This window comes from Dipodomys merriami, unplaced genomic scaffold (assembly GCF_024711535.1).
Source record: "Dipodomys merriami isolate MVZ:Mamm:240054 unplaced genomic scaffold, mDipMer1.0.p SCAF_24, whole genome shotgun sequence".
Taxonomy (NCBI): Eukaryota; Metazoa; Chordata; class Mammalia; order Rodentia; family Heteromyidae; genus Dipodomys; species Dipodomys merriami.
Genome location: NW_027203826.1, coordinates 14,323,705 through 14,337,433, shown reverse-complemented (window position 1 = coordinate 14,337,433; position 13,729 = coordinate 14,323,705). Strand labels below are relative to the sequence as shown.

Genomic DNA, 13,729 nt, shown 5'->3' with positions numbered 1-13,729 from the left:
TCTCTCCATTCTTTTTCCCTTCTCTTCCTTTCCCCATTTTTATCAATCAGGAGCTCAAGTAGATGAAGCTGCCTTTGCTTTGAATTTGAGATCCTCCTGCTATACTCTCCCAAGTGCTGGCATTACAGGTTTGTAATCACCAGTTATTGCTTTATTTCTCTTGTTTGGATTGCATATGATTAAATTTAATTAAAAACTAAAACATTGAAGAAAATTTATCCCTCTTCTTTGTCTTAGTTTGCACTTTGATGACTAAAAATTTAAATATTTTTCTAGCTTGCATATTTTTGTGTATTTCCTATATTCTTTAAGAAATTTATATATTTATCAAGTATTTTATATATTCATTCATTTTGCATATTGTTAATTTAAAAATAATTTATATGTTCTTTAAAAGCTGTCACGTCAATCTCTTATTTTATGTGAAATCAGAATTTCCTTCTAAATTATGTAATATTTTACATTAAGAATACTAAAAGTTGGGTGTGGTTTTATGTACTTATCACAGCGCTCTAGAGACTGAGGCAGGAAGTTTGAGAGTTCAAGTCCAGCCTGTGGTTATGTAGAAAATCCCTGTCTCAGAAAAGAAAAGAAAAAAAGGAAAAGGAAAGAAAGAAGAGTAAAAAAGAAAGAAAGGAGAGAAGAGGGAGTATGGGGGGAGGGAGGCAATGGGAGGGAAGGAAGGGTGGGAAGGGCAAAGAAGAAGAAAGGAGAAGTGAGTGTATTTATCATAATTACTCCAAATATTTTACAAATATTTTACAGATATCAAAAGATTTTCCAATTTCTTTTCAGTTATGTATTTAAGTCTAAAAACAGATTCTATACATAAGTTATTTGCCACTGTTTGATATTCTCTGCTGTCTTTACATGGTGAGATTTTTCCTATTTTAACAGTAGCTAAATGTAAAGCTCTAATTTTGACTATTGTTTTCATACTCCAGATCTCACCAAAGTATTTGCACAATAATACATCTCTGCTCTAGTGCCAAGGTTTTGCTGTCTCAGAGGGATAGCACAAGGGAAACATTTTATTCATCTTTGTCTTTACCCTCAAGTTTATCAAGCTTCTATAATTACTGATTGAAAATTACATTACATGAACATATCATGGAGAGAAGAATAGAGAGTGGAAGAATTTAGTAAAAAAAATTGAATGTATATCCTACAAATTTTAACAAAAGTGAGGGAAGGGATGAGTATGTAAGGGGTGACATTGATCAAGATGCATTGCATTCATAAACTGTTTTGTTGAATGGAAACTCCTTGCAACTACTGAAAGATAATATTTTTAATGTAATACATATTTTTCATTGAAATATAAAGAAACTTGCTGTTTTACTTCAGTGACCTATCATTTCCTGGCAAACTGTTAATTGTGTATATAGGAAAAATGATTTAATGGGGGCAAGATTACTGGGCAAGGATTTAAGGTGCATAATTAGTAGCTGATCATTCCAGAGGGGCGCACAGCTGGTACAGTGTAGAACTCCTTAAGAAAGGGAAGTTTGAAGTTTTCTTGTTCTCTAAATTTATTCAATGAACTTTTTCTCATTCAGGAGAAAATTCATGGGTAGGAATTTTCAACATAATATTCATGAAAAGAAAAAATAGTTCTCTGACTCATTAGCCAGGTTCTTCAAAGAGTTTTCTTTTTTTTAATGCCTGCAAATCCTTTTTGTGGAACTCTGTTTTTAATTTCCTTTTTCTTTTTTTTCAGTTTGACCATATGGATCAGGACAAGAATGCATTCACCATAAAAGACAAACAAAAGTAAGCAAATGGAATAAAAAGGAGAACCAATAAATACACTTTGTCATATCTTATTTCTTGTCTTTATAGTGCACAAAGACAGGCCATGAAAGAACTATCAGAGTTTCAACCAGGGTGACTCTGACATTAAACAGAATGCATTGTTACCTGTTATGCATTGTTATGATGACATGCCGTCCCTTTCCTCTTATTTTAAAAAAAGTTTTCTCTAGGGTTGGGAGCATAACTTAAGTGGTAGAATATCAGCCAAGCAAGCATGAAGTCCTGAGTTCAAATCCCAGTACAATCCCCCCAGAAAAGGTAAAGAGTATTTTCATGTGCTTATTCATACTCTATTTTCCTTATATAAACATTTCCTTTTAATGAGGCACACTAGCTTCTATTGTATACCCGGTGTTGATCTTTTATCGTTACTTAAAGTGTATAGCTCTCACTTAATTTTACTATCCACTGTTGACTCAATAGATTTTGACAAATGTCAGGTGACATATATTTTACATTACAGCATCTACAAAACAGTTCATTCCTCTGAAAACAGCCTACTTACCTCTAGAACTTTCTCTCCATTACTCCCTGCTCACTTTGATCCTTGAAAACCACTGACCATTTTCCCATCACTATGGTTTTGCTTTTTCAGAGTGCTATAAAGTTCAAAGCTTCCAATATCTAGCCTTTAGAGATTGTGGTCCTTTACCTGGAACTAGGTATTTAAGGTCCCTCTGTGTCTTTTCCTGCCTCAGTACTCATTCCTTCTATTTTTAAAAAAAAAAAAAAAGTCCCACTATGTGGATTAAACAGGCTCCTGGTGGAGGGCATACTAATTGTTCACAAGTTTTGGTCATTATGAATCAAAATGTCATAACTATTCATGTGGAGATTGCAGGTTTTGTATAGATAAATTTAGGTAGCTACTAAGAAGTCTGAATATTATTGTGTATGGTAAGAGTGTTTTTAGTTTTAAAATTGTATCCTAAAGTAAATTGTACTACAATGCAATCTCAGCAGCAAAGAATGAGGGTTGTGGTCAGAGTACATCCTCACCAGCACTAGTTGTTGTCTTGATAACAGATGTCAAACAGTAGGTTTCTCATTGTTTCAACCTGAATTGTTACAAGGAGTTATGTGTTGAACTTCTATGCTTACTTGTGATCTATGCCTTCATTTTGTTGGTGGTGGGTAGGACTGGGGTTTGACTCTGAGTCTGGTGCCTGCTAGGCTGGCATGATAGTTCTGAGCCATGTTTCTACCATGATCTTTGTGTGGCAGTGTCTGTTCAGATTTTTGGCCCATTTTTAGTTTTTGTTGTTTTTTTTTTTATTGTGAAAATACTGTATAGAGGCAAGATAATGAGTACATTTCTTATCAAGCATTGTTGTTGATTTTTACTGTCATAGATCCATTGATGTTGTTTTGTTTTGCTTTGAGACTAGGAGATCTAACTAGGGTATTCATTATATAGACTAGGGGATAGTTCTATCACTGAGCTAAATCTCTAGTCCTCTTATTGTTGAATTTTAATAGTTATTTATATATTTTGAATACAAGTTCATTATCAGTTAGGAAATTTTCTAAGACTCTCCCAGTGTGTGGCTTACATTTTCATTCTCCTAATAGTATCTTTTACAGAAGAAAGGAGTTCTGTTTGGCTGGGTACGTGAGCGCATGCCTACCCTTGGGAAGCTGAAGCAGAAGAAACAAAGTGGTTGAAGCCAGTCTGGAATACATAATGGAACTCTTTATCAAAATTTCTTCTTTTTCTTTTTAATTTAATGGCAAACAACAATTTTTTAGTAGGTTTGGCACAGTGCTTTATTAATGCCAAAACTAAGGTCACCAAGATTTTCTGTTTTTCATCCTCTAGGAATTTTTGCTTTGTACATTTAGATCTGTGATCCATTTGGAGTCAGCTTTTCTGAAGGATATAAGGTTTGTATTTAGATTTATTTATCTCCTCATATGTCTGAGAATATGGGTATTGTTGGAAATATATTAAGGTGCATTTTATGGCTCCAAATATGTATTTTTTCTCACAAGTGCCCCATTCAAGTTTGAAAACAAGGTGTGTTCTGTTGTTGTAGTAAATATTACTACAGATGCCACCAGTGGGCTCATGGTGCTGATCAGTGCTCATCACCTATTTTCTACTCGATTTCAATTGTTGATGGATGAGTACTAAAGCCTCAAAACTTTACTATGTTCACATATTTCTCCTTGCATTTCTATCAGTTTTTGCCTCATATTTTGTTGTTAAGTATATGTACATGTACTTCAACCGCATGGCTTCATAGTTCACCTGGGCTGTGATCAGCGGTTTATTTGCTTTAGTTATTTGTTAGATGAGATACCCTGCTTTTTGACGAGGGCATAGACTCAGACTAATGTCCTATCTCTGCTAACTGAGGTTGGGATTACAGGCCTCTGCCACACATTTAGATACTTTTGCTATGTTTTGCCAAGGCTTAGTTCAAAGCATCCACTTACCTCCAGCTCCTTCATAGTTAGGATTACTGACATGAGCCACTGTACCTTTCTCCCATATTAAGAATTATTATTTCTTCAGGAACAGATCCCTCTGTTATTGTGTAGTATTCTTCTTGATCTCTGATGATGTTTTTCTTTGTTCTGAAGCTGACTTTTTCTGAAATTCATATAGCTACTCCACCTTTCTTTAAATTGGCTTTAGCATTTAATGCTACAAAAATGGGAATTTTAAACACACAACACCCCCAGGAATTTAGTTTCCTCTCCATTACTCCCTGCTTCCCTCAGTCCCTGAAAACCACTCTTACAATGTTTTTTTAAGGGTAGCACTTTACCACTTGAACCCCACCTCAAGATTTATTTATGAATAAATAAATAATACTCCACATGATTTATTTGTTTTTTGTTTTTGTTTTTGTTTTTTGAGTCCTGTTGTGGGGCCTGAACTCTGGGCCTGGGCGCTGTCCCTCAGCTCTTCAGCTCAAGGCTAGTGTTCTACAACTTGAGCCACAGTGCCACTTCTGGCTTTTTTTTTCCTTTTGCTTATGTGGTGCTGGGGAATTGAACCCAGGGCCTCATGCATGCAAGGCAAGCGCTCTACCACTAGCCACATGATTTATTTGAAGGAAGAAAATGATACAGAGAGAGTTCAAACATTTCCTGGAGTTATGGAGTTATGGTAGATAAAGAAAAGAACAAGGAAACTTCTTAATAGAAAGCAAAACTTCTCTCATTACCATGCTTCCTTCTGACAACTGATTGTCACTTCAGAATTTTATCACCTTAAACTTAACAATTTCAAAATAAATTTCATATTTCAAAGCATCCTTCAAACTTTGGTCTCATTTTTATATCAACTTACAAGATCTCTTTCCATATCACATCATTATACCTTCCATACTCTAAAACAAACTCACTGTCCCAAAGTAGTTGCAAGCCCTTAGCAGCATCTCAGGAAGAAAAGAAGGTGGTCTAATATTTGTACTTCCTACTTCTGATCTGGAAGAAACTCTAAAAATTTCTAATTTCATTCTGCTATTTTCTTTTTAGTGGTAGTGGAGTTTGAAACCATGCCCCTTTTAGCTCATTTTTCATTTTTCATATTGTCTTCTATGTATGCACAGACCACACTGGAAACAACACATGGAGCTAGGATGATTCCAGCTATTGATTAGGCTATGGTCTCATGTTCATACCTGGGGTTAGCCTGGAATTTGGTTCATTCCCCTGTTCTCTTTCTAGGAGTGAAGCCTTGAGCTGCCAGTGCTAAGCTCCTAATCTCACAGTACATTGTATTTCTGGTCCATTATATTTCCCCCCTAGTACCAGGGCTTGAGTTTAGGGGCCTCAGGCTGTGTTGGCTTTCTTGCTCCCTACCACTTGAGCCATGATTCTAGCCAGACATTTTGCTGGTTAATTAGAGATAGAAACCTGGTCCTGGTACCCATCTAATTCATTATTTCTGATCAGTACCTGAATTCAGCAGTTTCATTGTTTAAAATTGGCAATAATTAGCTGCATATTGGCGGTTCATGCCTACAATCCTGGTGGCTCAGGAGGCAGAGATCTGAGGACAGCAGTTCAAAGGCAGCCTGGGAAGGGAAGTATGTGAGACTCTTACCTCCAATTAGATACCAAAAGGCAGGATGTGGAGCTGGGGGCTGAAATGGTAGAGTGCTCGCCTTAAGCACAAAACCCAGGGAACCCTGAGTTCCAGCCCCAGGAGGAGCACAAAAAAGAAACAGGCAATGATTTTAGATAGTTCCAGCACTGGGAAGTTCTTCTGTTGAGACTGCATTTACCAACCATTTTTACACTGATTGTATAGAATCCAAAGTGAGGTAATTCCCATTCTATCTAATAATGTTTTCAAAACACTAAAATTCTTGCTGAGTTTGATGGTATGTATGAATAGTTTTATTTTTATTTTTTCCATTTTGCCTCTTCATCATTCCTTCACATACTTCCTGAATCAAACCCATTCTTTTTCTTTTTGGTACTGGGGTTTTTGGTACTCAAATCCTCACACGTGTATTCTACCCCTTGATCTAGGCCTCTGGTCCTTTCATATTAAATGTGTTTTTTGTTGTTTTATTTATTGTCCAGTCCAGACAGAGTTTCATGCTTTTGCCTGGGCAGCCTAATCATCCTACAACCACCTCTTAAATAAGTTTGATTGCCAGTATGTATCATCATGCCTGTACAATCACATTATTTTACAGTATTGTGTCTAGAACTGGGCCTAGAACATCTAAGTTAATTTCATTCAGTACTTTGACAAGTAAAAAAATATATAACTAGTTCTATTGATACAAATTGACAATTAGAGGTACTTCATAAAAATGTAGAAAGACTAGACTGAGAGGATAGCTTGGTATAAAGTCCTGGATTTATCTTCAGCACTGAAGATAATTAAGGAAACATTCCATAGAACACACCCAAGTTCCACATTATCTTCAACATATTTATATTTAGTCTATTTTTCCCTTTACATTCTTGAATAGTTTCTGATAATTTTATATGAAACTCTTGCGAAGTAATGTTTCCTTCTCAGTAATTTTATTTTTCCAGAGTAAAGACTGATACATTAAAGAACCTACCTTTATTTCATGACAGAAGTGTTTTTTTGTTAATTTGACTTAAAAGTGACCCTATGTGTTATAAAATCATATTAAAATCTCTTTTTCCTACATTACTTGGTATTAACTCATTTAATATATCATATTATTTCCCATTAAACTGGCTATGAGCTTATTTTAGAGATATAAACTGCTATTTGAGACTCCAATATATTTCTGGATAATGTTCTCCAATCAAGTCTTCATTAAATAAATGCACCAGAGCAATGCATACAAAGTGAAAAACAGCATATCATCCTTTCTGGAATTCAAACCATTTTATAAAAATTACTCCCGCTGGGCACCGGTGGCTCATGCCTGTAATCCTAGCTACTCAGGAGGCTGAGATCTGAGGATCAAGGTTCAAAGCCAGCCTGGGCAGGAAAGTCTGTGAGACTCTTATCTCCAATAAACCACCAGAAAACTGGAAGTGGCGCTGTAGCTCAAGTGGTAGAGCGCTAGCCTTGAATTGAATAGTGCAGGGACAGCACTCAGGCCCAGAGTTCAAGCCCCATGACTGACCAAAAAAAAAAAAAAATTACCCACTATCTGTTATATTTTCTTTGAAAGATAAAATGTTAAAGATTTGAAAGATTCAGAATTGAGGAATGAAGTAATTAGGATAATCGCACTCATAGCTTTTGAAAATATAAATTATATTTATGAAGGTAAATCACTTCAGGAAAATATAATAATATAACTTAAATGATTTTTAAAATATATTAGCCTAAAATTGTGAAATCTGAATACAGAGCTATATTCTGGTGGGAAAATTGAGCTCAAGAATTTTAAAACTGGTTATAGATAGTTAATAATGTTGCAATTAACTCTTTATAACAAAAAAAGGTATGTCTTTATTATCTCTTTTATGTACTAGTAAATTTTCTAAGGTAGATGTATATTTTACATAATAAAGTATATGGATTGTTAGACAAAATCACTATTTGTAAACTGTAGATAGAATAGAGCCGGGGTGGGGGGGTAATTTCCGTTGGTCCAGGCTGCTGATGCATGCTCTGGCTTGCTAATGTGAACTATAGGTTAGTCATCAACATCACAATGCCCACTTCAATGGTAAGCCATGTTCAGCCTATTCCCATAGGGAATACACAAATATTAGAATACTAAGGATGTAGAGCCACAGTGTGGAGTAGGTATGTTAAGAATTATTTAAGATGGTATTTCTGAATTAAAGGTAGGGCTATGTTTCTTTTCTGTGGGAAAGAAGCAGTAGATTGTATTATACTAAATGGATGGTCTGGGTACACCAATGGCATGAAGGTATTTCATAAGTATTATGGAATATTTGCTCTGTTGTGTTGTTCTTGTGCTGCTATTGTGTGTGTGTGTGTGTGTGTGTGCATGTGTGTGTGTTTCTCTAATAAGTAACCAACTAGTAAGTAAGCTAGATAGTAAGCCAGCTACTATTCTATATCTACACTCATGTCATGTTCATTTCAACATGAAAGGGAAACTTCCATTTCAAAAATGAGGCTTCTGAATCTTGGAAGAGAAATACTAATCTGAGATAGGCCTAGTGGATAATTTTGCCAGGCAGCAAAGCTAGGCAATGTCCTAGCTCGCTGCCCCACCCCCATCACTGACATATATGAGAACTGCAAAAGGGCAAGGTTGGACCATCTCCTAGGTACCAAGACACCTCCTGCTGAGGGTGGTATACAAAGATAAGTGTCCTCTACCTCTGGAACAAAGGCTCCTACCAAATACTTTCTACAAATAATTTGATGTTGGTAGAATATCTGCTTCCACTAATCTATACAAGATGAAGACAAGAGTACAGACTTTTATTGGTGTCAGTCAGAGCAGGCTTTGAAAAAGAAACCCAACCATGGGAAAAAGTAATCAACCTCAGCTGTGAGACACAGGACTTTAGGGCTGAACATTGCCCTAGAGTTGATGATAACACTTACAGTATTCACTTCTAGCAATGAACACAGATGCGGAGCTTTTTGCTGTTATCTCTGCTTTTATTTTGAAGGAGAAATACCTCAGGAAGCACTGCGCTGTTTAGGCAGAACTACAATGGGTGAATAGAGATGTCTTTTGGCACCTGGCTGGGAGACAGTGATTCAAAGCTCTTAGATCAATTTCTGGTTGTTAATCCACCTGTCTTTGCTAACTTTGTGAATCACCCTGCAGGAAGGACCCAGAAGGCTAAAGGTAAAGGGCAGATCTACATCAGCCACATACAGTCTTCAAACAAGTTCAGCATTTCACAAGGACCTTCTCAATACTTTTTTTTTATTTTTTAGTGCTGATAGGTGTCATCTCTAAAGCAATACAAGGAGCTGTCATGTGAGAAAACCAAATGGATGAATTGAGGAGGGTTGGCAACCCAAAAGCCTATTTGTTTTTCATTAGACAATAGAAAATATTGCTGTCATAACCAGAAAGAACAGTGCTGGAGGAATATCAATACCAATTTTCAAACTCTACTATAAAGCCATAGTAATCAAAACAGCTTGGTACTGGCACTAGAACAGATCTCAGGACCAATGGAATAGAATTGAAAACCCAGAAATGAACCTACAGACCTATAGCCATCTAATCTTCGATAAGGGAGCTAAAAAAATAGAATGGAAGAAAGACAGCCTCTTCAGTAAACGGTGCTGGCAAAATTGGTTAACTACTTGTAGAAAACTAAGGCTAGATCCTTATATATCACCCTGCACCCGAATCAACTCCAAATGGATCAAAGACCTCGGAGTCAAAGCAGACACTCTGAAAACATTACAGGATGGAATAGGAGAAACCCTAGGTCTCCTTGGCACAGGCCGAAATTTTCTTAATAGGAAACCCGGGAACACAACAAATCAAAGGAAGATTGGACAAATGGGATTGCATGAAGTTGCAGAGCTTCTGCATGGCAAAGGACATAGCTAGCAAGATCAATAGAAAGCCTATGGATTGGGAGAAGATCTTCACTAGCCATACAATGGACAAGAGTCTCATATCTAAAATATACCTGGAACTCAAAAAATTAAACCCCCCAACAACAAACCCTCAAAGAAACCACTGCCCAATAAATAAGTGGGCTAAAGACTTAAAGAGAAACTTCTCTGAAGAGGAAAGAAGGATGGCCAATAGACACATGAAGAAATGTTCAACATCCCTAGCCATAAAAGAAATGCAAATCAAAACAACATTGAGATACCACCTCACCCCAGTTAGAATGGCTATAATCAAGAACTCTAACAAGAACAGATGCTGGAGGGGATGTGGACAGAAGGGAACCTTACTGCATTGTTGGTGGGAGTGTAAACTTGTTCTACCACTTTGAAAAGCAGTATGGAGGTTCCTCAAAAGACTTCACATAGAGCTCCCCTATGACCCAGCAATTCCACTTTGGGGCATTTACCCAAATGTTTACAAACAAGACCACACTAAAGCTACCAGCACGACTATGTTTATTGCAGCACTATTTACTATAGCTAAGATATGGAACCAACCCAGATGCTCCTCTGTAGATGAATGGATTAAGAAAATGTGGTATATATTCACAATGGAATTCTATGCCTCCATCAGAAAGAATGACATTGCCCCATTTGTTAGGAAATGGAAAGACTTGGAAAAAATTATATTAAGTGAAGTAAGCCAGGCCCAAGAAACATAGGTCCCATGATTTCCCTTATTGCAATAACTTGTATATGTCTGAGTCAAGCAGAAAAGGTCAGATAAGTTGATGTTAGGGAAATGAACCCTAAGATATGTATTCAAATGTTTTTTTTTCTTTCATGTGATTGTTTCTAACACATTTATAAGATTATTTCTTTGTTGCTTTGTATGTCCCTCCCCCACAGTATAACCCCTGCTTTCACTGTATTTGATGTAGGTATAATTTGTGGAGGGGAAGGAGAAAAACAAATCATTTAAATAGGGATACAGGTGGACCCATTGCAACAATGAGATATACAAGTTGTTATGTCAAAAATGAACTGTACAACTTTGGTGGGAGGGGGCGGGGAGCGGGGAGGATTGGGGGGCAGGGGGAAGATGAAAAGGGATGGGAAGGGGAAACAAAGGAGGAGACTACAATGCTTGATAAGAAATGTACTCATTAACTTGCCCATGTAATTGTAACCCCTCTGTACAGTATTTTCACAATAAAAAAAAAAAAGAAAATATTGCTGTCAGGTTTGAAGGTGATATAAACTATTTCCAAGTTGGGAAAGCAAGGGAAACAATTGTGTCAGGGTAGTTTCTGCTTCCAAATCCTTCTCCGGGTGACTTTCTGGTTGGAAGTCAACTGGAGACGTGTAGAGAACTGGAAAGAACTCATGTGTTCTTGCTGGTGGGCCACTTGGAGGATGATACCTGACTCACTGAATAATGAAAGACAACTATGAGCAGGTTCTGCCAACAATAAGGAAAGCCACACAAAGTCAAAAACAGGTAATTGATAGACAGGCAATGGAGCATGGGAGGGCATTAGGATAGATTTAGATGTTTTGCATGTGTAAGTCTGGAGTAGAAATGCATGGCACAGGGGAAGTGGATGATGGTAGTTCTGGAATACTTAGAGGATCCAGGTCATATAAATTAAATGATAAACAAGGTTAGAGATGTCTGGAGACAGTAAAGAAAGTAGAGAACATAATAAAATATAAGTAGAAAATATAAGTAGAACATAATATCTTGGCTGGTTTCTAGAAGTGGCTTAAAACAAACAAGCAAAACTCCTGTTTTAACGCTTTGTAATAACTATGCTGTGATTTCCTAATTCTTTTTTCAGCATGAAACTGCGTTTTGAATAGAAAAGCCAGTTAAGTTACAACTCTAATTTCTTGAGAATTCAAAAAAGAGCAAAATCAAAACAGAACTTAACAATGGCATTTCTTTGGGAAATTGAAATAAATCTACCTATGGGGTCTTTCTACTTTGGTCTAAAGATACTTAAGAGAAAAATTTTAAGGTATTCACTGTTTGTAGTTATAGAAATTCATAAAGGAAAATACATCCTATTTTTAAAAAGAGTGAACAGATATTTTTTGAAGTATATATCTTAAAACAGCCTAGGCTAGTCTCAAACTCTTGATACTCTTCTCTCCACCTCCCAACACTGAGATTGCAGATATGAGCCATTATGCCTGGCTAGACATGCTATCTCATACTCAACAACATTTCAATAGCTCCACAATGTTTTCCGGTATTAATTTTTAATGCCTAGAAGTTATACCAAGGAATATAGTTTGACATTATCAGGAACAAAATATCAATTGCTAAAAATAGGGTCAATTTTACACCATTAGAAGCATGAACTCTTTTGAATTTGAAATCACATAAAACTGGTATGTGAAAGTCAACAACAGGTCATTAATAGATTTTAAGAAGGAAAAATAAACCACAGAAGTTATTTTCTCTCCCCCCCTGCAGTACCAGGTCTTGAACCCAGTGCTCTTGACTGACTCGGCTTTCTTCCTCATGAATGACTCTCTACCATTTGAATCACATCTTCAGCTCTTTGTTGTTTTTGATAGTTAATATGGATGTAGTTTCATGGACTTTTTTTTTCTTGGGCTGGCTTTAAATTAAAGTCCTCTAAGCATCAGCCATCTAGAATTATACCAGCATCTGGTTAAGCAATAACAATATTTTGACTCTTACTTTCACTAAAAAGCTCAAAAATGGGAACAACGGCATCAACTTTGCTTGTCATTATCTTCAAGTGTTTATAGCAGCCTCGAGTTCCTAAAATGTCACTTGAGGTAGAGAAGGGATTGCATGACAGAAAATGCACAATATTTCAGATGGAACATTATTCTATGAAAATCCAGTTATCTTCCTTAAAAGTGACCATCTTTCCTGACATAATTCACCCAGACCCTGTGGAACATGTCTTTCCAAAGACACCTTCACCTCTCAAAGCCAAAGCATAGGTCTGTGAGAATATGGCATACTCACCACAGGTCTGTGTACATCCCAGAATGCTCTCTCTTGGCTATCGAGGATCTTCCTTTCAATTTTGTCCCTCTTCTTGTCCACTCTGTCAACATTGTAACAATGAAGAGTAAGCAGTGTTAAGTGTAATGCCTTTCTGGACAGAAGGCTATAACTTGAACAAAGCTTCCAAAAGACTCACAAGGACTCACTTTGCTTGGGCTTCTGCTTGCATAAAAATGAACTCCCACTTCCGGGCAAAGGCTCTCTGAAGCCTGGCCAAGCTCTCCTGGAAAACATCCCACAGGTAAGGACATGCTGGTGCTCATCTCCACTACTCCCTTTTAGCTTATTTATATTTGCATTTGGGAAGCAAACAGATCAAGATCTTCTAAAGTACTGAGAAAAATCTGGCTCTCAAGAAGTCACACTCCTTGAATTCAGCTAGTATTCCTTTGTTAATAGTCTTGAAACAGAAAAAATGAAATAACTATGTAAAAGCAATAACAAATATAACTGACTTTAGAGAATGCAATTACACATCCAGTATGTGTATGAAGTTACCCTGAATAAGAAAAGTACTCAACATTCATGCATTGGATTTTTCTCTCTCTGCTTTATGACAGGAAAACAATCTATTCTAACCACTGATCCATTATATTTACTTAGGTCATGACAGTCAATATAAACCCTTGGCATCTTGGTCCACACTTTCCCACACTGCTTTGAATCCAGTAAATCATAATGGAACAACCATTTAAGAAGATTAGAGTTCGTGAGATTAATGTCATCTGCTGGCAATGACCAACCTGAAGGGTTTTGAAAACACCCTCTTCCCAGTGTGAGTGGGCTTTAATTCTCACAGTTCCGGTATCACCACTAGAGTGTTTATCTGAAATTCTTACAGTGAAGTCAACTTTAAAGAATAAAAACGCACTTCCCCTTTGTGCATTGAGCTG

The 13,729-nt window shown here is 36.7% G+C and overlaps 1 protein-coding gene across 4 annotated transcripts in view; it reads right to left on the bottom strand.

Annotated features, from left to right (window-relative positions):
- The window catches only part of Rgs7 (regulator of G protein signaling 7), a 439,988-nt gene that overhangs the window by 60,921 nt on the left and 365,338 nt on the right, over nt 1-13,729 (bottom strand). For all 4 annotated transcript variants that reach the window (XM_070034266.1, XM_070034268.1, XM_070034269.1 and 1 more), the window contains exons 8-9: nt 12,983-13,059; nt 12,795-12,876 (exon numbers count right to left, since the gene is read on the bottom strand). In XM_070034266.1, the coding sequence (XP_069890367.1) occupies nt 12,795-12,876; nt 12,983-13,059 (159 nt within the window). The remainder of the gene's footprint in view (nt 1-12,794; nt 12,877-12,982; nt 13,060-13,729) is intronic.